Source organism: Tupaia chinensis, unplaced genomic scaffold (genome assembly GCF_000334495.1).
Source record: "Tupaia chinensis unplaced genomic scaffold, TupChi_1.0 Scaffold000215_1, whole genome shotgun sequence".
Lineage (NCBI taxonomy): Eukaryota > Metazoa > Chordata > Mammalia > Scandentia > Tupaiidae > Tupaia > Tupaia belangeri.
Window position 1 is genome coordinate 1,306,181 of NW_006159690.1, and position 25,163 is coordinate 1,331,343.

The 25,163-nt window shown below is 39.4% G+C and overlaps 1 protein-coding gene across 5 annotated transcripts in view; it reads left to right on the top strand.

The window, feature by feature from the left end:
* PATJ (PATJ crumbs cell polarity complex component) overlaps positions 1–25,163 on the top strand; it is a 385,928-nt gene that overhangs the window by 156,271 nt on the left and 204,494 nt on the right. For 3 of the 5 annotated variants that reach the window (XM_006147509.3, XM_006147510.3, XM_006147511.3), the window contains exon 27: positions 4,596–4,695. In XM_006147509.3, the coding sequence (XP_006147571.1) occupies positions 4,596–4,695 (100 nt within the window). Of the gene's footprint in view, positions 1–4,595; positions 4,696–11,516; positions 11,998–13,594; positions 13,688–25,163 lie in introns of those variants that run through there. The other 2 variants (XM_006147513.3, XM_006147514.3) reach the window with 2 other exon arrangements.

Below are 25,163 nucleotides of genomic sequence, written 5' to 3' on the forward strand. Positions count from 1 at the left end.
TCCAAAAAAAAAAAAAAAAGGGAATGGAGAGTGGTCAAGGGGGGCAGCAGTAATGCAGTGCTCTGTGAAGCCGGCAGGGGGAAGATTCTGGGTTCGTGTCTGAAGACCTCCCAAAACACACTAGGCACATGCATGCCCAAGATCTGGGTCTGGCTAAGGGTGTGCAAAGGCTGTGAAAAGAGGATTTATATTTTTTTTAATTAAAAGACTGACTGGAGTGGGGGGAGCAGGTGGTGTGGTGGTTAAGGCACTGAACTCCCACAGGGCTGATTGTGGTTCAAGTCCCAGACCTGGTGGCTTTCTTTCTTTCTTTTCTTTTCTTTTTTTTTGAGAGGTTTTGCTATAGGGCATGTACACTCATTGGAATGACAGAAAAAAAACAGAGATATAGCGAGAAACCACTCCCTAGGGGTGATGGTCATGCCACAATCCTTTCTCCTCCATTCTCCTCTTGGGATCTTGGGCATGCACACACACGTACCTTGTGAGAGTTTAAGCCGCTGGGTCCAGGACTCAAACCGCAGTTGATTACATGGGAGTCCAGTGACATAACCATTATGCCATCTGCTGGTCCCACAGCTTGCTTTCTTACTTTCTTTCTCTCTCTCTGGTCAAATTAAAAAATAATAATAAATTAAATTAAATAGTTCCCCCCCAAAAAATGATGGGCACATTTAAGGTAATACAAACTTTAGTTTCACTCTTTTTGGAAATTCTGGGAATGTTAGATTTAAATAATGCTTATTAGTCTCCACCAATCAGAAAGAGATTCTTTATTTTAAGTGACATCTAATATATTAACATGCTCTGAAGGGAGGAAAATATTTAGCACTTAAAATGAGAGTTAAGGGGACCAATAGATGGCATAATGGTTATGTTGCTGGACTCCCAAATAGTCAACCACAGTTCAAGTCCTGGACTCAGATGCTTAAAACTCATGCCGGGTACGTGTGTGCCCAAGTTCCAAAGGGGAGAATGGAAGAGAAGGGATTGTGGTGAGGCTATCTCCCTGGAGGATGATTTCTCACATTCTGTCTCTCTGTCTCTCTCTCTCTTTCTCCAGTGAGCGCACAGCCCTATAGCAAAAATCTCTGTCTCAAAAAAAAAAAAAAAAGAAGTGCATTTCTGAACTGCATATGCACAGAGAGCTTTCAGCTTCTCTCCTCCACCTATAGCCATATATCACACATAGACACAAAAACAAAAATGCAAGAACTCACTAGTTTATTTGTCAAAGAGCTGTTCTTGGGGTGAGACAGTGCTGCACTTATGGTAAGATGTGGCATCCTATGAGACAGTCCCACCTGGAAGAGTTCCTGGTTCAAATCTGAACACCTCCCCGAGTATGCTGGACACATGCTTTCTCATGGCTGACCGAGGGCTGAGAGTAGATTTCTGTATTAAAACCCTGTTGGGGGTGCGTGCATATGTGCACTCTCTCTCTCTCTCTCCCTCTCTCATTGTCTTTCTTTCTTTCTTTTTTTTTTTTGAGAGAGGTTTTTGCTATTGGGCGCATGCGCTCGCCAGACAGAGACAGAGAGACAAAGCGAGAAATCACCCCCCAGGGGGGATGGCCACACCACAATCTCTTCTCCTCCATTCTCCTCTTGGGATCTTGGGCACGCACGCACACGCACCTGGCGTGAGTTTTAAGCCACCGGGTCCAGGACGCGAACCGTGGTCGACTACGTGGGAGTCCAGCAACATAGCCATTACGCTAACTGCTGGTCCCTTGTTGTCTCTCTTGTGCATGCAAAAAAGAAATAAACTTGAGAAAAAAATAAAAGAGCTTTTCTCTCTAGTGAGTCTAAGACAAAAATACAGAGGCAAACAAAAAGACATTCTCTATTGTCTTTCAACTTATGGGGAATAGATCTCTGAGGAACCAGTATAGAATAGTCTCATTATCCCAAAAATATAACTAAATGGTAAGACTGTAAAACCTGACTCCATTTATTGTGCTACTAATGGGGAATAAATCACAGCCCAAGTCCATATCAGAACCAAACTTGGCCTGCTATCGGCAACAAAAACAGAACTGGGAATGAAAAACAGAAACAGTCAAAAAGTTAAAGTTCTGTTACCAGTTGGGATTCACTGTGGGAGCTAAAAAATCACAAAGATGGGGTCAAACAGCTTGCGAATTGCATAGCCAAGGCATCACAGTGTAGTTAGCTCTGGGAAGGTGCGTCTCTGACCATCTCAGTGGGATCTTCAAAACTGTCCAATCATAATTGAAGAAAAAACACAACTCATAAAATTATACAAAATGTGCAGAAGCTAAGTATTTATTTAACCCGTTAATGAGGGAACCAACAAGATGATATGACTGGTTCAGATAGAATTGAAGAGAGTGAAGTATTTATAATTACTGAAAGAAACTGTTCACAATGGAAATTTATGTACAAAACTGGTTAATGTCTTATGGTGCAATAAAACTGCAACCTTTTACGCTATCTTTTCTACAGAATGAAATCATTTGCATCTCTATCAAAAAAAATTAATATGCAATGCCATTGAACAAGAATCATTTGCATCACTGTCATAGTCCTAAAAGTGAACATGTCAAGAAACCTTGACAACAGGTTGTTTTGTCATTGAGCAAATATTGGGTTGTCAGAAAAAGTCACGCTCATTTTTGCATAGAAACACATAGAAAAAATACGTCATGACTTTTCTGAGGGCCCAATAGTTAAGGAGAGCCTCCTTTGTGTTGGGGACTGTTCTGAGAGTTAAGGATAACGTGGAGTGCGTTTTGTCATTCGCTCTCATGGAGGTTGCGATCACCTGGCCTAGTTGTACATCCCTTGCTCCAGCAAGGGCCTTTGTTGTACCCTCTTGTGCTCAGTGGAAAGACGCCCTAGGTATCTGGCAGTTCACATTCAAACTGTAGGGAGACCAGGACATGCTTTTCTGTATTCTTTTGAAGAGTATTAGTAGAAACTAACTCATTAAATTGACTGCAATTTCCCCTCCAATATGAAACACTGGTATTAAAGAGAATTGCCATCTCAGTATTATTTTAATCTTGCTGTCTTTGAGTATTATCTGATATATAATAACCTGGTTTTAGTGGAAAACTGGACTCAGAAGATTCGTTTGCTTTTCGCTATAGGGCTCGTGCGCTCGCCAGACAGACAGAGAGAGACATAGAGACAGAAAGCGAGAAATCACCCCCCAGGGGGGGTGGTCACGCCGCAATCCCTTCTCCTCCATTCTCCTCTCGGGATCTTGGGCACGTACGCACACGCGCCCGGCGTGAGTTTTAAGCCACCGGGTCCGGGACGCGAACCACGGTCGACTACGTGGGAGTCCAGCGACATAGCCATTACGCTAACTGCTGGTTCCCAAGATTCGTTTGCTTTTACATTGCATTTCAGCCACTTTTAAGTTTTGTCCATCTTAAAAGAGTTTAAGAGACACGGTGATCACATTTCTTACTGCTGCTTAAGAAGCATTTGGTATTTGGCTTCTATGTTCTTCCTTCATCACTCTTGCATTTTATCAATTTTTGGATTTTCTACAAATATATAGAATTACTATTTTGGTTAGACATTATTGTATATATATGTGTGTGTGTGTGTGTGTGTGTGTGTGTGTGTGTTTTCTTTTTACGAAGTCCAAGTAGTGTTTTGTATTTTGGAGGAATTTATTACAGGCTGGCTTTCTGTAATGGGCCAGTCATCGTCCATTTACTGAAGTGTATCCTGCCATTAGTGGTTTTGTCATATAAACATAATTGAATGCACTTTATTGAAACCTGTAGCAAAACAAATCCTAATCCAGCTATTTTGGTATTTGGGAGTGCTTGGGTATATAGGCAACTATTCTTTTTAGCAGCTGGATCTCTCCGTAAAGCTTGGCATGTTTTATTTTTCCCAGCGTTCAAGAAAATATCTCCATTCCGTGAAGGTAATCTGATGATAGGGTGTTGTTCAGCTTTAATTTTCTATATAAATTAAATAGTGATGTGTTATCTATTTGGTGTGTTCATTTTGATCATTTGGCATGTAAATTGAAAGCATACTTAGGCAGAAATAATTATTCATCATAAAGATACCTCTTTTTTAAAACATTAAATGTATGTTGACCATCTATAAATTATAAATATTTTTAGTTAGAAAATATTGGTATTTCAAGTGTCTTTTTTAAGAATGAAATCTGTAACTCCAGTTGAAGAAAAAACTTATTTGTAGAATTAATATGTAATTTTTACTTTTAGGTTTATTTTATAAATGTCTTTCATTTTAGCTATTTTGTTTATACCAAAGAAAATGAAACTTCATAGTTTAGAGAAGTTATATATAATTGGCTTTTTCACCAGGGAAAATAGTGCATTGTTCTAAGTAGGTCTACAGTCTAAAAAAATCTGTGTTTTGAATTCCTGTTTCTCTGCATTGCTGTGTTTACATCATAGAGTCACGTCTATATGATAAGCGTAAGAGGAATAAATTATATTCATTTTGCAATTCTTATGATGTGACTCAAGTTGGGTACAGTCAAAATATTTCCAGATTATCTTTTTATGTTTTTTTGTCATTGAAAGAGGATTATACAAAAGCAATTAACGCTTCTCTCGAAATTTGCATCTTTAGAGGCAAGGAACTGCTCCGCCTCCTATGAAACTGCCGCCGCCTTATAGAGCTCCATCTGATGACAGTGATGAATATGAGGAAGAATATGCATTTACCGACAGTGAGTTTTCTTTCATTATTCAGGGTTGATGTAGACTTTATTATTTTATGACTATTGTAAATGATCGAATAGAGGGTTGTGGGTTCTTCAAAACTGCATGAACTGGGGCCAGCAGGTGGCATGGTGGTTAAGGGTGTTGGACTCCCACATGGCTAACCATGGTTCAAGTCACAGACCTGGCAGCTTGCTTTCTCACTTTCTCGCCCTCTTTCTCTCTCTCTTACCCTGTCCCTCTCTGGTCAAATTTAAATAAATAAAGTTAAATAAAATAAGAGTTATTAAAAGTTTAAAAATATGCATGAACTTAAGCTAAAGAGAAAACACTTGGAGTGGGTGGGATGGAGGTTAAGGCCAACTGCATGGTTTGAGTGCCAGACCCAATGGGTTGAAAAACACTCCAGATGTGTGTGCATGCATGCCCAAAATCCCCAGAGGAGAATGGAGAAGGGCTTGTGGCATGAGCATTCTCCTTAAACAAGGATTTCTCACTTTCTCTCCCTCTCTCTGACAAGCTCACTTGCCCTCTAGCAAAACTTGAAAAAAAGAAAGAAAATTTGTGTCTTTGAAAGGCTGTGGCTTTGTTTTCTAGACTTTTCTCTTTGGAATTGATAGAGGGAATATTAAAGGAAGCAGTCTTGTACCTTATGTTACCTATATTCCCTCCTAATCATAGTATTTGGCTGTGGATACAAAAATGCTAAGAAGCACATAAAAGCCTGGCTTGACTGTCAGTGTCAGCTCTCGTCTACTCGCCTTACTCAAAAGGATGTTTATGTTGCTAATGCAAAAGTATAGAAGGCCCAGCGAGTCATGTTTTATCCTCTGGAATTCATTTCATGATTTTTATTTTTTTAAAAGATTTTTTTTTGCCATAGGGCACTCAATGATTTTCTTTTGCCTACTTATGAGTCAAATATACATTCATACATGTATTTACTAGAGCTTTATCTAAAATAATTTTCATTTTAAAAAATGTGTACTCTCTAAATGTGGGGCCTCCAGAAAGTTCATGGAAAATGTGTATATATTATGGAGAGACAGAGTTGATTTCAAAATTGTTTTGCACCAAAATGAACTCATTCTTTTTTTCTTTTCTTTTTTTTTTTAAGTTTCTTTCTTGTTGGTTTGGGTTTTTGTTCTCATTAAGTTCATCTCTTTCCAAAGAGAGAGAGACACACACACACACACACACACAGATGCATGTACACACAATAGGGTGTTAGCTCCATAATTCACCCCAACCCCATTGGCACATGTGTGTACAGGGAGATCTCAGGATATGAATCGGAGGGATTGGCCACGTGGGCCCAACATCCCAGAGCGTGCGTTACCACTGTACCACCAGCTGGCTCTCTTGTGCTTTCGTTTCACTTTTCCATGAACCTGCTAAAGTACCCTCACATAGGCCCAATTTCTTTTCTTTTTTGTTTTTTAAGAATTATTTATTTAATTTTATTTATTCTTTTCTGTTTTGTTTTGTTTTGTTTTTAATTTGACCAGAGGGGGAGAGAGAAAGTCAGAAAGCAAGCTGCCTGGTCCAGGGTTCAAACCGTGCTTGGCCATGTGAGAGTGCCCAGTGCGTTAACAATCACGCCACCTGCTGGTCCCACACAGGCCCAATTTCTAATGTGTTTGGAATTTCTCTGGTGGTTATTAAATGATCTAAAATTAGTGGCGATGGTAGTACAGTTTGTGGAGAAATTCTTGGAGGATAATAGAGAAGCATGTTGTTTTCCTCCTTGGATTGCTTAGTATATATAGATTTAATTATTTCTAAATTAGTCTAAAGTTTAAGGTCGATTAATCCTAAGTGGAGTAGACTTCTTTACTTCTTTTTTTATTTTTAATAAGAATTTGATTGAAAATAATTTGAGCAATGAAATGCTAGACAATTTTGGAAAGGAAAGATAATGAGGGGTCTTACCTTCCCCTGGTATCTGAATCTTTTCTAAACTGGTAGCTTTTAAACTCAGTCTGGAGCTTTTAGAAATAATGGAAGTGTGTTCTCAGCCTTGGAGCTGTTGCCGTTCCTGGATAATTTTTGTCATGGAAGGTCTGGCCTTTGCATTACAGGATATTAAACAGCATCCCTCACCACTATCTACTAGATGCCTGCAGTACCCTCCTACTCACTGTAGTTGTGATGGCCAAAAGCATCTCCATACATTGCCAAGTCTCCTCTAGCTTAAATGGATGGGGGATTCTATTCTTGTTTACTGAGTGGAATACCAAAGGGCGATCCCAAACAATGAAGAATCATCCTGCCCACAGGGCCATAGCACTCCTGTTCAGAAACATTATTTAAAACCACAGTAATTAAGTCAACTAAAAATATATTCAATATTAAAAATCGTGAGCTCAGCTGGTACAGCAGTAGTTAAGGTGGCTGAATCCCATGTGGCCAACTACACAATTTGAATCCCAGACCCAACAATGACTTATGAAACACAACATGCACGTGTGCATACATGCCCAAATCCCCAAGGAGAAATTGAGGAAAAGGGATTGTAGTGTGACTATGCCCCAAGGTGGGAGGTGATGCTTTCTGTCTTTCTTTTTCTCTTTTTTTCTTTTTCTCTCTCTCTCTCCTCCTCCTTCTGTCTCTTTCCCCCTCCCTCCTTGGTAAGTGCAGGTATCCTCTAACAAATTAAAAATAAATAAATAAGGTTCATCACCATTGTAGACCAAAAACCAAAAAAAAGTCAAGATATAGACCTAGGTGTTTATTTAGAATTTAGAACATTAAAAAATATTTTCTTTTGAAGTAGTAGAAATATTATTCAAAAGCAATGGGTTCTATGTAACCATTTGGGAAGAAAATGTAGAGATCTTGTCACCAAATTTACAGGTTAATTCACCCAGCTGAGGTGGTGCAGACAGTAGGGGCACTGCTGTGTGGATGCTGGAGGCCAGATGGGAAGCTCTGGGATCATGTCCCAGGTGTACCTAGGCGTGCCAGGCATGCCCAAATAGGCCCGTGATCCTGGCTGTCTTGAGGCTGGAAAGAGTATTGCAGCATAGTGAGACCCCATCAAGGAGACCTACCCATTTGTCTATCTCTCTGTCTCTCTCTCATGAAATAAATAAATTGATCAATAAGCATTTTTTAAACAGTGCTCAGTATCGTTAGTTATTAGGCAAAAAAAAAAAAAAAAACAACTAAAACTATTATTTATTCTCTAGAATTATTTTAATAAAATAAAAAAATAAACCTATGTAACTAGGACCTCCGCCATACACTGCTGGCAGGAATGTAAAATGGTACAATCACTTTAGCAGCTTCTTGAAAATTAAGACACCCTACATCCAGCAATTATACTTCTATGGATATACCCAAGAAAAATGAAAACCTATGTCTCCCCAAACACTTCTCCTTGAATATTCATAGAAGGATTTCTTTCTTTTTCTTTCTTTCTTTCTTTTTTTTTTTTTTTTTTTTAAGGTTTTTGCTATAGCGTGTGTGTACTTCCCAGAGAAAGACAGAGACTGAGAGAAGGAAAGTGAAAAATCACCCTCCAGTGGGGGCACACTACAGTCCCTTGTCCTCTATTCCCCTCTTTGAATTTTGGATATGTGCACACACCCACCCAGTGTGACTTGAAGCTTCCAAGTCTGGGACTCAAACCATCATCAGCCATGTGGGAGTCCAGCACCTCAACCACCATGCCACCTGCTGACCTGGATGCATTATTCTTACTAGTCAAAAACTGGAAGCAAGCCAAATGCCTATCAGCTGGTTTATGGATAAATAAATATCCATAGGGTATAAATAAAAAGGAACAAAATACTGATATATGCTCCCTGTATTAAGTAACAGAAGCCCAGTAGAAAAGACTGCATAATATAGGATTTATATAAAATGTCCATAGAGAAGAGATGCATGGTAATAGGAAGCAGTCTTAGATTATGGTTGGGATCAGGGTTGATGAAATTTTCTGGAATGGTAGAAATGTTTTACCACTGAAGCATTGTGATGGTTGCAGAAATCTATACATTTACTAAAAATTGTTAACTATGGGCTGACTCTGTGGTCTGGTAGTTAAGGCAATCAGATCCTATATAGCCAACTGCAAGGTTTGAGTCTGGACTCTGCAGCTTGAAAAACACACCACGTGGGACAAGCAGATGGTGAGATGTTTACATCGCTGGACTCCCACATAGCCAACCATGGTTCGAGTCTCAGACCTGGAGGCTTAAAACTCATGCTGGGAGCGTGTGCATGCATGCCCAAAATCCCAAGAGGAGACTGGGGGAGAAGGGATTGCAGTGTGGCCATCTTCCCTGATGGATGATTTGTGACTTTGTGCCCTGGCAAGCACACACCCTATAACAAAAAAATCTCTAAAAAAGAAAGAAAAACATGCCAGGTGCCTTGTACATATATGGCTAAAATCCCCAAAAGAGAGAGAGATGGAGAAGGAGGGATTGTGGCATGTGGCATGACTATTCTCTATGGAGGGTACTTTCTCCTCTCTCTCTCTCTCTCTCTCTCTCTGTCTGTCTGTGTCTCTTTCTCTGGTGAGTGCATACACTCTCTAGCCAAAAAATAAAAAAATAAAAAAATAATTGAACTATATACATTTGCATTGTTCAGTAATAATACCCTACAAAGATATTAAAATTATTTTTATCTAAGTGAAATATTTTAAACTAAAGAATCCCATTTAGGCCCAGCCTCATAGCATAGTGTTTGAGCATGTGCATTAGGAACCAGATCCCACATAGCAGACTACGGTTTCTGTTCCAGTCCCAGCAGTTTGAAAAATTCACCAGGGACGTGAGCATGTGTGCCTCAAATCTTGGTGAGATGGAGAGACGAAGGAAAAGGGTTTCCACGTGACCGTGTCCCACTGAGGCATGCTTTCTCTCTATGCTCCCACTGGCAATTTTCGAAAAAAAGAATCACATTTTTACGGAATGGTTAAAACATACTTATTAAAAGGTCCATGTCAAAGGAGGAAGGCAATTAAGTAGTAAATTGGTTTAAAGAAGGGAATAAAAAGTATATTAATCACTATCTTCTTTGACATGGGTGGGATTTGAGGACCCTGAACCTCATCTGGAGTCTAATTTTACAGTTGAGGATTCTCAGACCAAGAGTGATTAATTTGCCTCAAACCACAAAATTAATTATTGATGAGGCCTTGGTTTGAATCTTGGTCCGACTTAGGCAAGCCTTCCCAACGCCTTCCTCTGTGTGCTATGCCAGGTTTTAGCATGAAGTGAATTCAAGATAAACAGATTACTGAACAACTGATCACCCTCTGGGTTTAAAATTTTGTCCGTTTTTCTTCTATTAGTGTGGGCTTTGTAGTTGATCTCTTGTTTGCCAATAGATGTCACTGCAATCAACAGCAATTATTACCAAGCATTTAAAGAATGTTAAGAATGTTCACATGAAATAAGCAAATAGTATTAGTGGCTTGTAGCAGTATTCACACTTTCATTTTACTAAATATATGAGTTTATTTTCTGTCTATGTTTTGGGGGGAAAGGAAGAAAAAGAAGGAGAGAGAGACATTTTTTTTTTCTGTATTTATGATAGAGCATGTATGCATGCTCGTGAAAGAGAGCTAAGCGCCCTTCATAAGTTCTCCAAACACCCAGGTCCCCTCCCTCCATTCCTCCACTCTGATGGACCTTGGGTACTTGTGTGTGTGTGCCTCGTGTGCTTCAGGCCGACTGAGCTGGGGATTCAAACCACAGTCACGCAGTGTGGATTCTGGCTTCTCCTGAGCAGTGCAATATTACTGCACCATGGAGCTCGCCTGAGAGAGGTGTTTTTGACAGACTTTCCTTGAGATCCTCCTGCCCCAGCCCCCCATTCAGCTAGGACCACAGGCACATGGCACCTGGCCTGGCTTGTGTTAGGCTGGGCTTGGAACCTAACCTGGGCCTCCCATATGGTCCCTAGAATGAGCAGTGGTGCCCTCCTGCATGTACCATCATGGTTAGATCGGTTTTTTGCTTTTGACATTACAGAACAGGAGGAGAAAGTAAGAAATAAAGGCTTTATCTTTTAATTTTCAATCTCGTGTTAATTTTTGTTGAATTTCCTACACAATCATCATCTTTTTCTGGGTCTTTTATATTTATAATGAAGTAAAACGAATAGAATTCTTGTTCTAGCCCTAGAAGTAGTGACCGACTAGTAAATTTTTTTTTTTTAATTTAGTGATTTTTTTTTTTAATTCTGAAAACTTCCTAAGCTTAACCCTTCATGTAATTCAGTTGCATTTATTGCAATGGTCAGTAAAAAATGGTATTGTTTAAGACCTATTGATTAGCATTTAAATCGTGTTCAGGCATTCTCGACTTTTTTATCCACCTTACTCATGTGATACAATCACAAAGAAGACTTTTTTATTGTACATTTTACAATGAAAGGTTAGAAAATACTGTTGTAATGGACAGAAAGATAATTCTGAAATAATGATGTGATTTTATTCGGGTGTGCCAGGGTGGGGCCAAGGAGGCATGCAACAGCATTTTGAGTGAAGTTTAAGAAACCTCACCAGTATTTTTCTAGTGATTTTCTGAAGCTATGATTTTTTTTCCTTAAATAATGTAAAAGCTCACTTGAAGACTTGACTGCTCAAACAGAATCTTGACTGCACCTTTAGATTGTTTTGAGGCACAACTGCATCTCACTAGGAGATACCACATGTTCGGTGTGGTTCATCAGTTTCTTTGTTAGAAACCTGATTCCTGATTCCGTGCTGGGAGCAATGAGGAGAGTTGATGACTGTTCCCCTCACTTAGGACAGGCTGAAATCCACTGCTGATTTCTCTGAATTTGCATTAGAAAGATGCAACTCCTGTGATGACCTGTTCTCCGCAGGAGAACGGGGTCATTAAAATGATATTAATTGAAGCCAGCCACAGAGTCCACGGTTGCGTTTATCTTGCCTCCTGTTTGGAATAGAGCTATCATCCTGAGGCGAGCAGGGGGACCGAGTGTCACAGTCGGCAGCGTGAAGCATCGAGGGTCAGATGTGGGAAACCAGGGATTTTGCTTTTCTCCGGCGTACTTGTCCAGGCAGCTCTTTTTGCCTACTGTTCGCTGGAGAGCTAGCTTAAAATTAGCTTAATTGATTATTTCTCATGATAGAAACAGACTGACAGGTTGCCCTTAAAGAGAATAAAATCTGAGGGGGGGAGAAACAGGCCCAAGGTCGTCAGAAGAGAGGACAGAGTCTGAGGCAAGGATTTGAGCTGCTTCCAGCACTGAATGTCAGGAATGCAGACACCCTGAAGGGGACACACGCACCGGTACAGCCATGGTCCAGGGGGGTTTTCCAGGTAAGATTTCTGTTGCTGGCGGGATCGCGGTGCTCTCGGAATGCAGTCTTATGCCGTGTTCGTGTTGGTGCAGAATGTTGTTTTAGAGGTTTAAACAATTGCAAGCCAAAGCATTTATCTCAAGTAAAAGAGTGAGGATGCAAATGCATGTACAAGGATGGTATGTGAGAAGCAATCCTCTAAAATTCCTTTTAATACGTATTATGGCTTGAATTGTCCTTAATGACGTTTTTGAAAAGTGAAGCAGTTTATCAGCCTGTCAAGAATATACGAGTAGTTCAGTGCCAAAATTCTTAGCACTCTGTTCATGCAGCATCCTCTTCTTTCAGAACTGTAACTGCGAAGTAGATCTCCCAGACATTTATTACCATTGTTGTTGTTATTTGTGACTTCATCATAATAAAAGGGAAGATGATTTACGTTAGAGCAAGGTTATTCTCATCTATTTTCAAAACTGACCAGGGCTTTGTTGTGGATGAAAGTAGAATATCTTTAAGGACCCCTCGCACTAAGCAAAAGGTTGTTTTCTTTTTCTAAATTGTAAAATGGCACTGCAAATATTATTTTCTAATTGTGATTGAGGTCCGTTCATCTAAGCTTACAAATGTAAATTCACTAGGGGTGGGAGCTCAGTGCTTAGAAATACTACAGCAGTGACTTTCTTGTTCACGTATGCCTCTTTGAAATCATTATTGATAGATTGGCAATATGATTTCATGCAATATTCTCTTTAGTGTATGCTTTGCCTGACTTTAAAAATTTATCTATTAAAACCATAGCTTTTTTTAGGGGATGTTAAATGTTCCCAACACAAATTAATGATAAATGGCTGAGATGATGTGTATGCTAATTACCCTGATTTACTTCTTATGAATGTATTCATGTTCTGAAAAATCACATGAATCCCATAAATGTGTACAATTATTCTGTCAATTAAAATAACAATATTAGTAAAAACCAGAGCTGCATTTTATCCAAGTAAGATAGGAAATTTTTAGGCATGACAGGGGTCGCTTCACTTAAGTGTTGCCTAAGGGAGGCCATGTAAACTCAAGGAGTTAGGCATGACAGTATAGGCTTTCTTTTAATTTTCAGCAACACATACGCAAATTAGGTTATTTCTACTGCAACAGCAGGATCTGTGCTGCATTCCTGATTTAAGCTATTCCTGGCCAAGCTGGCTATGCTGTCAAAGTGATTGAACAAGAACTTTTCTTTTGCCTGAAACAGTTTCTGAAGAGCTTAGAGTGAGAATCCTGAGCTGTCTATTGTAGTATCAATTCTGCGATTTCACTTTAGCTGCACCACAATGTCACAACTCCTAAATGAATGCGGCACAGATTCCCAGTGGTAACAGCTGTCCCTGTTGTCTTTCTTCCCATCCTGTAGTTGCAGTTGCTTTTAATTATCTAGGTGTTATCTTTTCAGTATACTTCTCAAACTTGTATTGACCAGGCAACTACAGGAATGGTCCTGAATGTGTGGGGATCCTGTCTCTCTTCAGAGAAGTTTGTTTTCCTTTTATTTTAGGAACTTTCATGATTTTTAAAATCTGTTTCTCCCGATTATAAATACATGTGTGTTTTCATCTCTTTAGTGTAACCTGCCATCCCCCATGACTTCCTCGAACCGTTCCTCCCCAACTTGAAGTTACCACTGTCCGTGCCTCAGAAACCACAGTAGAACCCTCAGAATCCCCATGGTGGTTTTCCAGAACTCAAGTCAAGTATATCTAGTCATTAGGGTTTTGTGTCCTTTGTGTTTTATTAAAATAGTATTTTATCTTAATTTGTAAAAACATCACTGGCTATAAATGTGTCTCATAAGTAGATACAGATTTATGTGTTATTTGAAAGTTAAGTTTCCATTGTTCCTGCTCAGGATTAATTGTTCATGATTTTTACAGTAAATATCTTCAACTTTCATTAAAGATTTCTATTTATGTGTACATATTTAATTGCCAAGTATGTTAATGTTTTGGAACAATCTTGAACCTTATTCTCATATTCATTGGTTCTGCATTCAGTTAATTTTAAAAGCATCTTTCATGTCTCTTTTTGGCTTATTTTACAAATAGTTATAAGAAGAATGAGAAATAAAGGATGAGTCCCCAATCTGCAAAAAATTTACTTTTTCTTTTGTACTTGTTTTGAAACATGTTATTTTAAACATGCTTTGATTTCAATAGTTCTTTGTCACTTTAAAATATTTCATATTTGCATATATAAGTTAACCAGTCATCATTGTCATTATCAAAAATAAGCAGCATTTAAAGTCATTTTCTTGCAGAGACTGACTCTTTATCAATGATTGCAATGAGTTTGGGAGATGAGACATATCACTCCTAGGTTTTTATTATGTTTTCTTATTTAGATAGTTATGATATTTAAAGCCTATTTATCCCATTCATGAGAGAGAGACAGACAGACCGCATCCCCAACAGGGTCTCAGTGCCACATCCACCCCCCCAGTCTGAGCCTGCACAATCATCTTGGGCACACTCATGTCAGGCATACTCAGGGAGGTCTCTGGATGTGAACCAGAAGCCTTCCCAGGTGGGTCTGCCTTGCAGAGTATTGCTTTTACTGCTGTGCCACTGTCCAGCCCCTGAGCTATTAATAGCTATGCAGTTTTTAAAATTTACTTTTCATTTCTTTTCCTTTATATCCATGATACGCCAGACTCAAGATTCTTGCATAGAATGAAGAACCGTATTCTTTGTTTTGAGTAGATCTGTCCTAAGTCAATCAGTATTATTATTCCTATTTTATAGGTATTAAAATTATTTTTATGGAGAGGTTGGAGTGGCTATCCATAGATTGGTGGAAGTCTGACATGGCCTCGCTTACTCTAGTGGTATAGCCTATATCCTAAAGGATTCCTGGAGCCTAATACAGTCCTAAGTCTAAAGGGAGAAACACACTTCTTAATGTGATCTTTGCTCTCAAGAAGTTTGTAATCTTTCTCAAGAGAGAAAATATGTATAGATGCAGGAGCAAATGAAGACTCTCTGGAAGTTGGTGGAATTGGCAGGAGTTGGCAACACCAGACATTAAAGCATAGCGTTAGCTATTGGGGTGTGTAGGAGAGAAAAGATTGAAATGATCGTTAGAAGGGGATACATGTGAGAGCGTAGCAGGGAAGCAGAAAGGCCAAAAGTGGGATCAGGTTTTAGAGGAGAAACATTCTAAAACATAAAGTTTAAGGATTTATCTCCTGAAATTGATATTATAGTGGTGGCTAACCCAAGGAGACTACATCTTAGAATACTGAAATAAAATCTCTCATTTCATTTTTTTTTACTTTTTTTGAACACTTTATCTTCAGTAAGTATATCAAATGTTTTACACACATTATTTTTTTCAGTGTATATTTTTATAAGGGGTTTTTTGGGTCTTATTATTTGGTAGATGAAATCTAGATGATTCCAAATCCTATACATCTAACAAGTTTTAAGTGTACATATTTTCAAGGACCTTGTCAAGCAATCTATTCCATTTGCAAAAGCAAATAGCTTATAGTTCTTTATGACTCTTTTTTTTTTCAATTTATTTTTTAGATCCACTCATTGGACAAATAGACATGTAATCAGAATTTCCATAAAAAGGCATACTGAAGTTCCAAATTCTGAAAAATGTTCACTGCTTTCTTCAGCAAACCACATTTTAATGTTGAAAGCTCCAATTTCAAAAAAGTCACAAACCAAATGAAACTGAAGTGGGGAAAAATACAGAAATGGAGGCGTGTCATTAGCCTTCAGGGTACACCTCGCCAAATCATTGCATACAGCACAGTCCGAATCCGGCCTCTCAGGGTAAACACATTTTCCTTCCATCCCTAAAACATTTCTACATTTGGAGAAGAAATAGCAAGTCTCCTGATGTTAACCAGATGGGGATGGGTGAGTGTCTAGGCTTAAGTGAGGTGTTTAAATGACATTTTAAAAACTTGTATATTCTGTGTCACTCAACATTTTCATGTTAGTCCAAGGTAAGACAGAGATGTTCTTAGCGTTTCGTTAAGTGCTTAGAATTGGGCTTGGGTTCTGGCTCTGTATTGGTTGTGCCCACTTTAGATTTTCAAAATCGGCCCTCTAATCCTACAAAAGCCAGTACAGGTAAAGTAAGAACATGCTGGGGATGAGAAGGTAGCACATTTCAGTTTCGCAAAGAAAAAAAAAAATCATGAAGTAGAAAATGTTAACCAAAAAAAAAAAAAAAATGAAATTTATACCTAATGGATAGCTTACTAGCTTTTCATCTAAGGGTTTGCTTGAATACATCAGATGCTTCTTGGAAAGGTTTTGATTACTCCTGCAGGGAAAAGGCATGCCCATAGTGAGAGTCTAGTAATAAACACAATTATATTATTTATGGCTGTTTGTCTATGCCGCGTGACGTCTTTGAAAACAGCTCTCGGGAACCAGCAGTTAGCGTAATGGCTATGTCGCTGGACTCCCACGCAGTCGACCGCGGTTCACGTCCTGGACCTGGTGGCTTAAAACTCACACCGGGTGCGTGTGCGTGCGTGCCCAAGATCCCCAGAGGAGAATGGAGGAGAAGGGATTGCGGTGTGACCATCCCCCCTGGGGGGTGATTTCTCATTTTCTGTCTCTGTCTGGCTGGCTAGTGCACGCGCCCTATAGCGAAAAACCTCTCAAAAAAACAAACAAACAAACAAAAAAACAACTCTCTGCTTCCATACAAAATTACGTTAAATGCTTTGGTTCTTCAGATGGCAGCCACGGATTTAATTTATTTGAGTAACATTTATATAATATTTGCAAGTTGTTTAGCCACCTATTTTGTTCTTGAAGAAGAATCATTTTGGCAGGTAAACCATATCTTCACAGATCCCAGAACCTATAAAAACTAGCCTTCTGTCCTTCAGTCCCGCTGAAGTCCCTAACTTCCATCTTCTGCCTATACTCACGTCTTTTGCTTTGTGTTTACATAGTTGCTTCCCACTTGTAAATACGTGTTGAAATTAAGTGTTTGTATATTGGTCTCTTCTAAGGCCAGAGTGTAGGTCATTGTCGATGTTCCATAAATGTTTTTTGAACCAATGTAATAAAAAACACAGTTTTGCACCTAACTTACTAAAGATGCATGGGAGAACAGACAAACCTATTCCGATTATAAAGTGGGCATTCTCTTCAAACAGTGGCTCACTCAAAAAGATGAAATCATTCTACCATCTACATGTATTTCTTAGAAAATTCTTTCTATGACTTCATAGTGGAGTGTCGGTATATAAAGTGCATTTTCTCCTACTGGAACGATGATTTTTCTAGGAAAGATCATGTTTTTCTAATTTTGAGAGAATGGTCAGTAGAAAAATGGGCAGATGGGTTTATTTCCTGCTCTCAGTCTTTTCTTTCTCCTTTAGTTGACCCATCCATTGTGTTCACTTCTTCAGCGTCTTCTGAACGAATCTGTGAGATGATTTGGTCATGATATCATGTTCGGAACAAGTAATGAAAGTTTCTTGGTCAAGCAGGACAGAGTAAAAGTGTTTTCAAAGGGTGTGGCCTGCTGCATATTTTTGTAAAGTAAGTTTTTTCAAAAGAAGTATTTATTTCACTTTATTACTATTATTATTATTACTATTTTCTAATTTGCTATAGGACTTACCAGAAAGAGACACAAGGAGAGAGAGAGAGAAAGAAAGAGAGAGGGAGGGAGGGAGGGAGGGGAAGTGAGAAAGCAAGCCACCAAATCTGGGACTCGAACTACGTTCGGCTATGTGGAAGTCTAGCTCCCCAACCACCACACCACCTGCTGGGACCTATAAATTAAGTCTTATTGGAACACTGCCACATTCGTTCTCATGTATTCCCTGTAATACTTCTGAGCTACAAAAAAGCAACAGAGTTGAATGGTTGCAACAGAGACCATATGGCTCACAAAGCCTAAAATATGTGCTGTCTAGTTCTTTTCAGAAAGTTTGCCAACCCCTGAGTTGTACCATAGTAATTAAAGCTTTGGTTCTGGTGTGTTCAGATCCTGCCTTGTAACTTACTGAACGGTATAGCCTTGGGAACATTATTACAAAATTCTCTGAACTAGATTTCCTTTTATATAAGCCAGAGATTATACTACCTCCCTAATACGGTTTTTCTGGTACTTAAATGACATAAAATATGTAAAGCATTTAAAATGTTGGTTTTTTCAGTGGTAATTATTCTGAAAAGTTGAGCTATATACAAAATAGATGTGCATACCCATATACTTACATAAATCCTAGTACATTTATTTTTTTTCCTTTGTACAAAACTGAAAGTTGTTGCCTTTGTCATGGTATACTCTTAACTGGGAAATAATTTGTTACATGTTTACTGTGAGAAGTGATGATATGGTCATTATTTCTAACTCTCTGTAGTCTGTTGTCATCAATTTTGTCAACCTGGGTAGTTATTTCCATTTTTTTTCCATGCTATAAAAAAAAAATTAACTGGGGCCAGCAAGTGGCATGGTAGTTAAAGCACTGGACTCTCACATGGCCAACTGCAGTTCGAGTCCCAGACTTGAGGCTTGAAAATCATGCCAGGCAGAACCATCATCTTCCAGTAATTCACCAAAATGACGAATACAAAAGGAAAGAGGAGAGGCACCCGATATATGTTCTCTAGGCCTTTTAGAAAACATGGAGTGGTTCCTCTGGCAACATATATGCGAATCTACAAGAAAGGTGATATTGTAGACATCAAGGGAATGGGTACTGTTCAAAAAGGAATGCCCACAAAGGTTACCATGACAAAACTGGAAGTCTACAATGTTACCCAGCATGCTGTTGGCATTGTTGTGAACAAACAAGTTAAGGGCAAGATTCTTGCCAAGAGAATTATTATGTGTATTGAGCATATTAAGCATTCTAAGAACAGAGATAGCTTCCTAAAACATGTGAAGGAAAATGACCAGAAAAAGAAAGAAGCCAAAGAGAAAGGTACCTGGGTTCAACTAAAGTGCCAGCCTGCTCCACCCAGAGAGAAGCACACCTTGTGAGAACCAATGGAAAGGAGCCTGAGCTACTGGAACCTATTCCCTATGAATTCATGGCATGATGGGTGTTAAAAATAAACTAATCTGTGGTCTATAAAAAAAAAAGAAAAAGAAAATTATGCCAGGCACATGTGTGTGCATGCCCAGAATCTCAGAAGGAGAATGGCATGGCCATCCCCCACAGGGGTGATTTCTCACTTTGCCTCTCACTGTCTTTCTCCAGTGAGAGTATGTGCCCTATGGCAAAAAGCTTTAAAAAAAAATTTAACTGTTCCAATATGAAATTAACTTGCAGATACACCATGACCCTAATTCTTTCTGGCAAGTAATAGTATTAAATACTAAATCGATCAGATCAAAATATTTTAACATAAAACATCATTATATTTAATTATATTATCCCCTGTGTGCTTGTTTGATATTTGTTAAGTATCTATAGACCTAAAGCTCTCTAGAGTTGAAGTACTCTATGATTTGTAAACCGTGATGGTTTACCTTGAAGATTTTTCCAAGATTGCGGCAGCATCTTCTGACTCACTTGATGGATTATTCTATCCTTACATGAAAAATCCCGTGTGAATCTGGTCTTAAATGTACTTGTAGCCCTCATTTTCCTTGGGACCATAGAGGAGGGATTGTGATCCAGAGGGCTTCCCTGGAAAAGGGGGGAGAGTGCAGGCCCATATGTCAGACTCTCCCTGTTAGTCTGTGGCCAAGAGGCCATGTTGCTGACTTCCTCTGGACTTTCAGTGAGTGTTAGACTAAATCATTCTTAAGATTCCTTCTAGTCCTATTTTTGGGAGGTTTTGTTTGGTTAGGGCAGTTAAAACTTTGATGATACCTTTTTTTCAGTTAATAAATATTCAGAGCCTATATTTGGGCTTTTTATCCTGGAGTCTCTCAGCCTGTAAGGGGCATCTTCCAGTTTCTTACATTTTTGGTTTGGAATATATAGGAATATTTGGAATATATAGGGTTTGGTTGAGTATCTTATTTTTATTGTACTATCCATGAAATCTGTGGCTCAAGGCAGGTAAAATATCATGTCCTAACTCTCTTAAAATTAGGAAAGACAGGATGAGTAAATGACACGTCAAATCAGGCCAGCTAGACCTACACAGTACAACACAACTTTTTGAAACAAGTGAATATGGTTACATGGATTACATAGCAGATAATGTATAGCATTTTAACTCCAAAATCTGGTCTAAGCTACAATACAACTTAAGAAAATTAAGTAGATAAAAGTTCAAGCTTTAGGAAATGATAATTTCCTCTTCTATAAATAACTCTGCTATCACTTTTAGAGTGGTTCTGTCACATGGATCCCAACATAGTCGTTTGTATATAATAACTGCTCAAAGAATAAATGATATTTTGTATTTACTCAATATTAGTATGAGTGGGATATTGTTCTGATGTTCTCATTATCTTTGGCCATATATAAAGGTATATAATCCACAACTTAGTGGTTAAGAGTAAAAGATTTAGAGTCACCTTTCTTTATTTCTCTGAAGCTTGTACCTTCAGTATAAAGCAGAGATGAGTGCTAGCCAGTGAGACAGCAGTAATAGAACACTCAGTGCTGTAGGTCCCACATTAGATGGCCCAGGGTTCACACCCCAAGGCCTGCCTGTACACTGAGTCTGAAGTGCCTCTGTCTCTCACTCCCATTAAAGAAATAAATGTATATACTTAGTCAAGGATTAAGTCACCTACGTCACCGGATTGTTTAGAGGACTAAGTGACATGATCCATATGAAATCCAGAACATCCTTCCTGTGTCATAATCATTCTTTCCTTTATGTCTTCGAGTTACATAAATCTGAGCTAAGAATAAAGGGGGTTTTATCTTTGAATGAAGTATAACTTTTGTGGAGAACATTTTTAATCCCTCTTGATTTTTTAGAAATTTCTCAAAATTTTGATACCAATAATTATTCTAAAAAAGAAAAAGATCATTGTACTGAGCATCTTTCTCAGTGTTCTAGGTTTCATTCAGTTCCAGTTGTGGGAAACACAGACTCTGATTTTTGAGTTTTAGCAAGGTCCATTTTCACCAAAAAAGGACAGAGTTAAAGATGGGAGGGTTGGGGGCTGGTAGGTGGCATGATGTTTGAGACACTGGACTCCCACATGGCCAACCATGCTTTGAGTCTCAGACCTGGCAGCTTGCTTTCTCACTTTCCTTCTCTGTCTCCCTCTCTCTCTCTGTCCCTGGTCAAATTTAAAAAATGATTAATAAAATAATTTTAAAAAAATAGATGGGAGGATTGCTATGTTGTAACAATACCCGAGCATTCAAATGGGAAGGAAAGGGCCTGCCCATTTTAAAGATGAAGAGATAGGGTCCTAACTTTATGGTTAAATTCTTTGAACAAGTCTGATAAGTGATTAAATGAACTGTGCTCTTTATGGCATTAATTCTGTGGAATGTCTAGAACGATGCCTTCCTGTAAATTGGAGAAAGTAACCTCCCCCAGAAGACACTGATGGAGGTGCACAGAAACCTTAGCATAATAAAGGCCTTTGAGTAAAGGTAGAAGGAACCCCTTTATCCTTCAGACACAGTCTTTCACAAGGGCAATAAAGCCATGAGTGATGCACGGATTAGATACCAACCCTTCCTCGCCCTCTCAGCTCCGCACCTGCGGGCAGTGCACATACTGCAAAACCAGACACGCTTGCTTGTGTTACTACAGCTTCTGAAACCTAGCCCTCTGGCATCTTGACCATGCCTACCCTAAGTTCAAAGCCAAGACAGAAATAATCAGAAGAGTCTGAGGGGCCAAAATGGATAGGGCTTCATTTGCCCTAAGTTCAAAGCCAAGACAGAAATAATCAAAAGAATACTCCCAGCTCACTTACTTTGCTTGAAAAAGATTCTTGTACTACATTTTGCACACAAAGTTTTCATTTGGTTTATCATATTTTATATTCACATAGGATGAAAAAATTTAGAATTTGGCAAACCGACTTTAGGTAGGCCTGCTGACCAACTACACAATCCACAAATGAAAAGTGTAAGCCTGACAAACCTGTCCCCATAGCTCTTGCTGTTGATTCCTTTATTATTTCACTTTTACTTTCACAACCTACCATGGCACCGTCATAGAGTTGTTGGGTTGTCAGAAAAGTCCTAACACATTTTTGCACAGAAAAAAACGTCATGACTTTTCCAACTATCCAACGTTTATTATGGTGAGAAGTCCATGAAGCAAGTATGTCTCAGTTCGTTTTAAATTCAGCCATCTCTTGGAAATGCTTTGTACAGAGAACATTCAATTAAAAAATGAATGTGGGTGGGAGCAGCAGTTGGTGTAATGGCTGTGTCGCTGGACTTCCATGTAGTCGACCACAGTTCAAGTCCAGACCTGGTGGCTTAAACTCATGCTGGGTACGTGTGCGTGCATGCCCAAGATCCTGAGAGGAGAATGGAGGAGAAGGGATTGTGGCATGGCCCTATACCTCCTGGGGGCTGATTTCTTGCTTTCTGTCTCTTTGTCTCTCTCTGTCTTTCTGATGAGCACACAAAAACCTCTCCAAAAAAAAAAGAATGTGGGCCAGCAGGTGACGTAGTGGTTGAGGCACGGACTCCCACATCCCAGGTGGCTAATCACAGTTCAAGTCTCAGACTTGGTAGCTTGCTTTGTCACTTTCCCCCTCCTCCTCTTGTGAACACATGTGCCTTATAGGAAACTAAAAATATAATAATAAATAAAATTAATTCTTTTTTTAAAAAAGAATGAATGAATGTCAGGATATGAAAAATGATGCAGAAGACATAAGTATGGAGGGATTTGGGTGTTGACTATGTGGATTTTTTTAAAGAATTATTTTATTAAACTTTATTTATTTCTTTAAATTTGACCAGAGAGGGACAGAGCAAGAGAGAGAGAGAAGGAAAGTGAGTAAGCAAGCCTCCAGGTCCAGGAGTTGAACTGTGGTCAGCCATGTGGGAATCTAGTGCCTTTAACCACCATACTACTTGCCAACCCCAATTTTTTTTTTCTTGAAATACTCATTTTAAATGCCCCGTGTGGAGTTCAGTTTTGACTTACTTGTACACAGCAGTGTTTCAGTTGACAAAGCGGATATAGGCAGATCGACCTAGTTGTGTAGAGTAATTGGACCATGTTCATGGTAAGATATTGAAGGGTTTTGAATGAAGTGATATTTGTAATTTGTAGAAGACTAATCTCGTAGGCTTTTTTTTTTTTTAATTTCTTACATAAATAAGAGAGAGATCACACATCCCCACAGGGTTTCCATACTACAGCCCACTTCGCAGCCTCAGCCCCCGATGATGGTCATGCATGTACCCAGCAATCTCAGGAAGGTCCCCGGACATGAATGTGGAATCACCCCATGGGAGGCAGCCTTACAGAATATCACGTTTTACTGCTACGCCACTGTCTACCACCCCCCTTGTGTTCTTAAAGAACTAAATTGCTGGGGTCAGCAGGTGGCGTAATGGTTATGTCTCTGGACTCTCATGTAGTTGACCACAGTTGAAGTCCCGGACCAGTGGCTTGAAACTCACGCTGGGCGCATGTGCTTGTGTGTCCAAGATCCTGAGAGGAGAATGGAGAAGGAATTATGGTACGGCCATCCATTCTCCCCGGGGGTGATTTCTTGCTTTCTGTCTCTGTCTCTCTGGCAAGCACATGCAGCCTATAACAAAAATCTCTTTCTTAAGGAAAAAAAAGAGTTGCTAATAAATCACAATAGGAGAACTAATTAGAAGATAACATTTGTTAGGATAAAGTTCCTCTGTAAGTGGATAAACTCCAAAATATCGGTTATTAGAGGAGGGAGGTGTTTTTCTCACACAAGTGTAAGTGTAGAAGTGGACTCTGCAGTGTGTCTGGGACTGGGCTCCTTCCTGGCTGTTGCTGTCCTGGGCAGGACTTGCTGTCCTACATCCCTCCTGGTCAGGAGGACACCTGAGCACGCCAGCTGGGAAGGTAGCATTCCAGCCAGCAGGAAGGAAAAGAAAGGAGAAGGCAACCTTCTTTTTGAGAATATTGCTATGAAGTTGTACTTAATCCTTTAGTTTATATTCCTTTGTGCATAGTTTAATTATACAATTAACTACAGAGAAGGCTGAAAAATGTTATATTTCTTCTGGGCAATTCATGCCCAACTAAAAAAGTGCAGATTTCTAGGACTCAAGGGGTAGAATAGATGAGTTAACCAATCAGATTTTCCACTGGTGGGTTTTTTAATACACAGAGAGAGTCTATAATCTAATGTAAATAGTACTTTTCTTAGACAATAAGACATATATAAGACATATAGGCATTCATCAAAGAAGCATTTATTGGGAGTTGTGATAAGAGCCTGTGTGGAAGGGAGGCATCAGGACAGAGCCTGTATTAAAAACTCAGCAGACGTGAGTCAGTGAGTGTGCAGAAGCCTGGCTGGAATCCTGAAGAACATCCCAATGAACCCTGAGAACGTCAAGTTGAAGTGCACTTTTTCAGTTTTCTGAAGAGGGCCTAAAAACATTAAGCCTTTGTACACATCTGTCTGAAAGCGCCTAGTCCCCTCACCCTTTAGGCCATCAGCAATTTTTGATCTTTTTTTTTTTTTTTTTTTGGAGAGTTTTTCACTGTAGGGCACGTGCGCTCGCCAGACAGACAGAGAGAGACATAGAGACAGAAAGCAAGAAATCACCCCCCAGGGGAATGGTCACGCCGCAATCCCTTCTCCTCCATTCTCCTCTCGGGATCTTGGGCACGCATGCACACGTGCCCGGCGTGAGTTTTAAGCCACCAGGTCCGGGACGTGAACCGCGGTCGACTACGTGGGAGTCCAGCGACATAGCCATTACACTAACTGCTGGTTCCCATTTTTGTTCTTTTTTAAGAGAGAGTTTTGCTATAGGGTTCATGTGCTTGCCAGAGAGACAGAGCAAGAAATCGCCCCCCGGGAGAATGGCCACGCTGTAATACCTTCTCCATTCTCCTCTCAGGATCTTGGGCACGCACGCACATGCACCGGCATGAGTTAAGTCTCCGGGTCTGGGACTCAAACCGCAATTTACTATGTGAGAGTCCAGTGACATAACCATTACACCATCTGCTGGTCCCAGCTATCAGTACTTTAATAATCTCTTTTCTCTTTGACTCTCACCTTGACCATCATTTTATATTTTTGAAT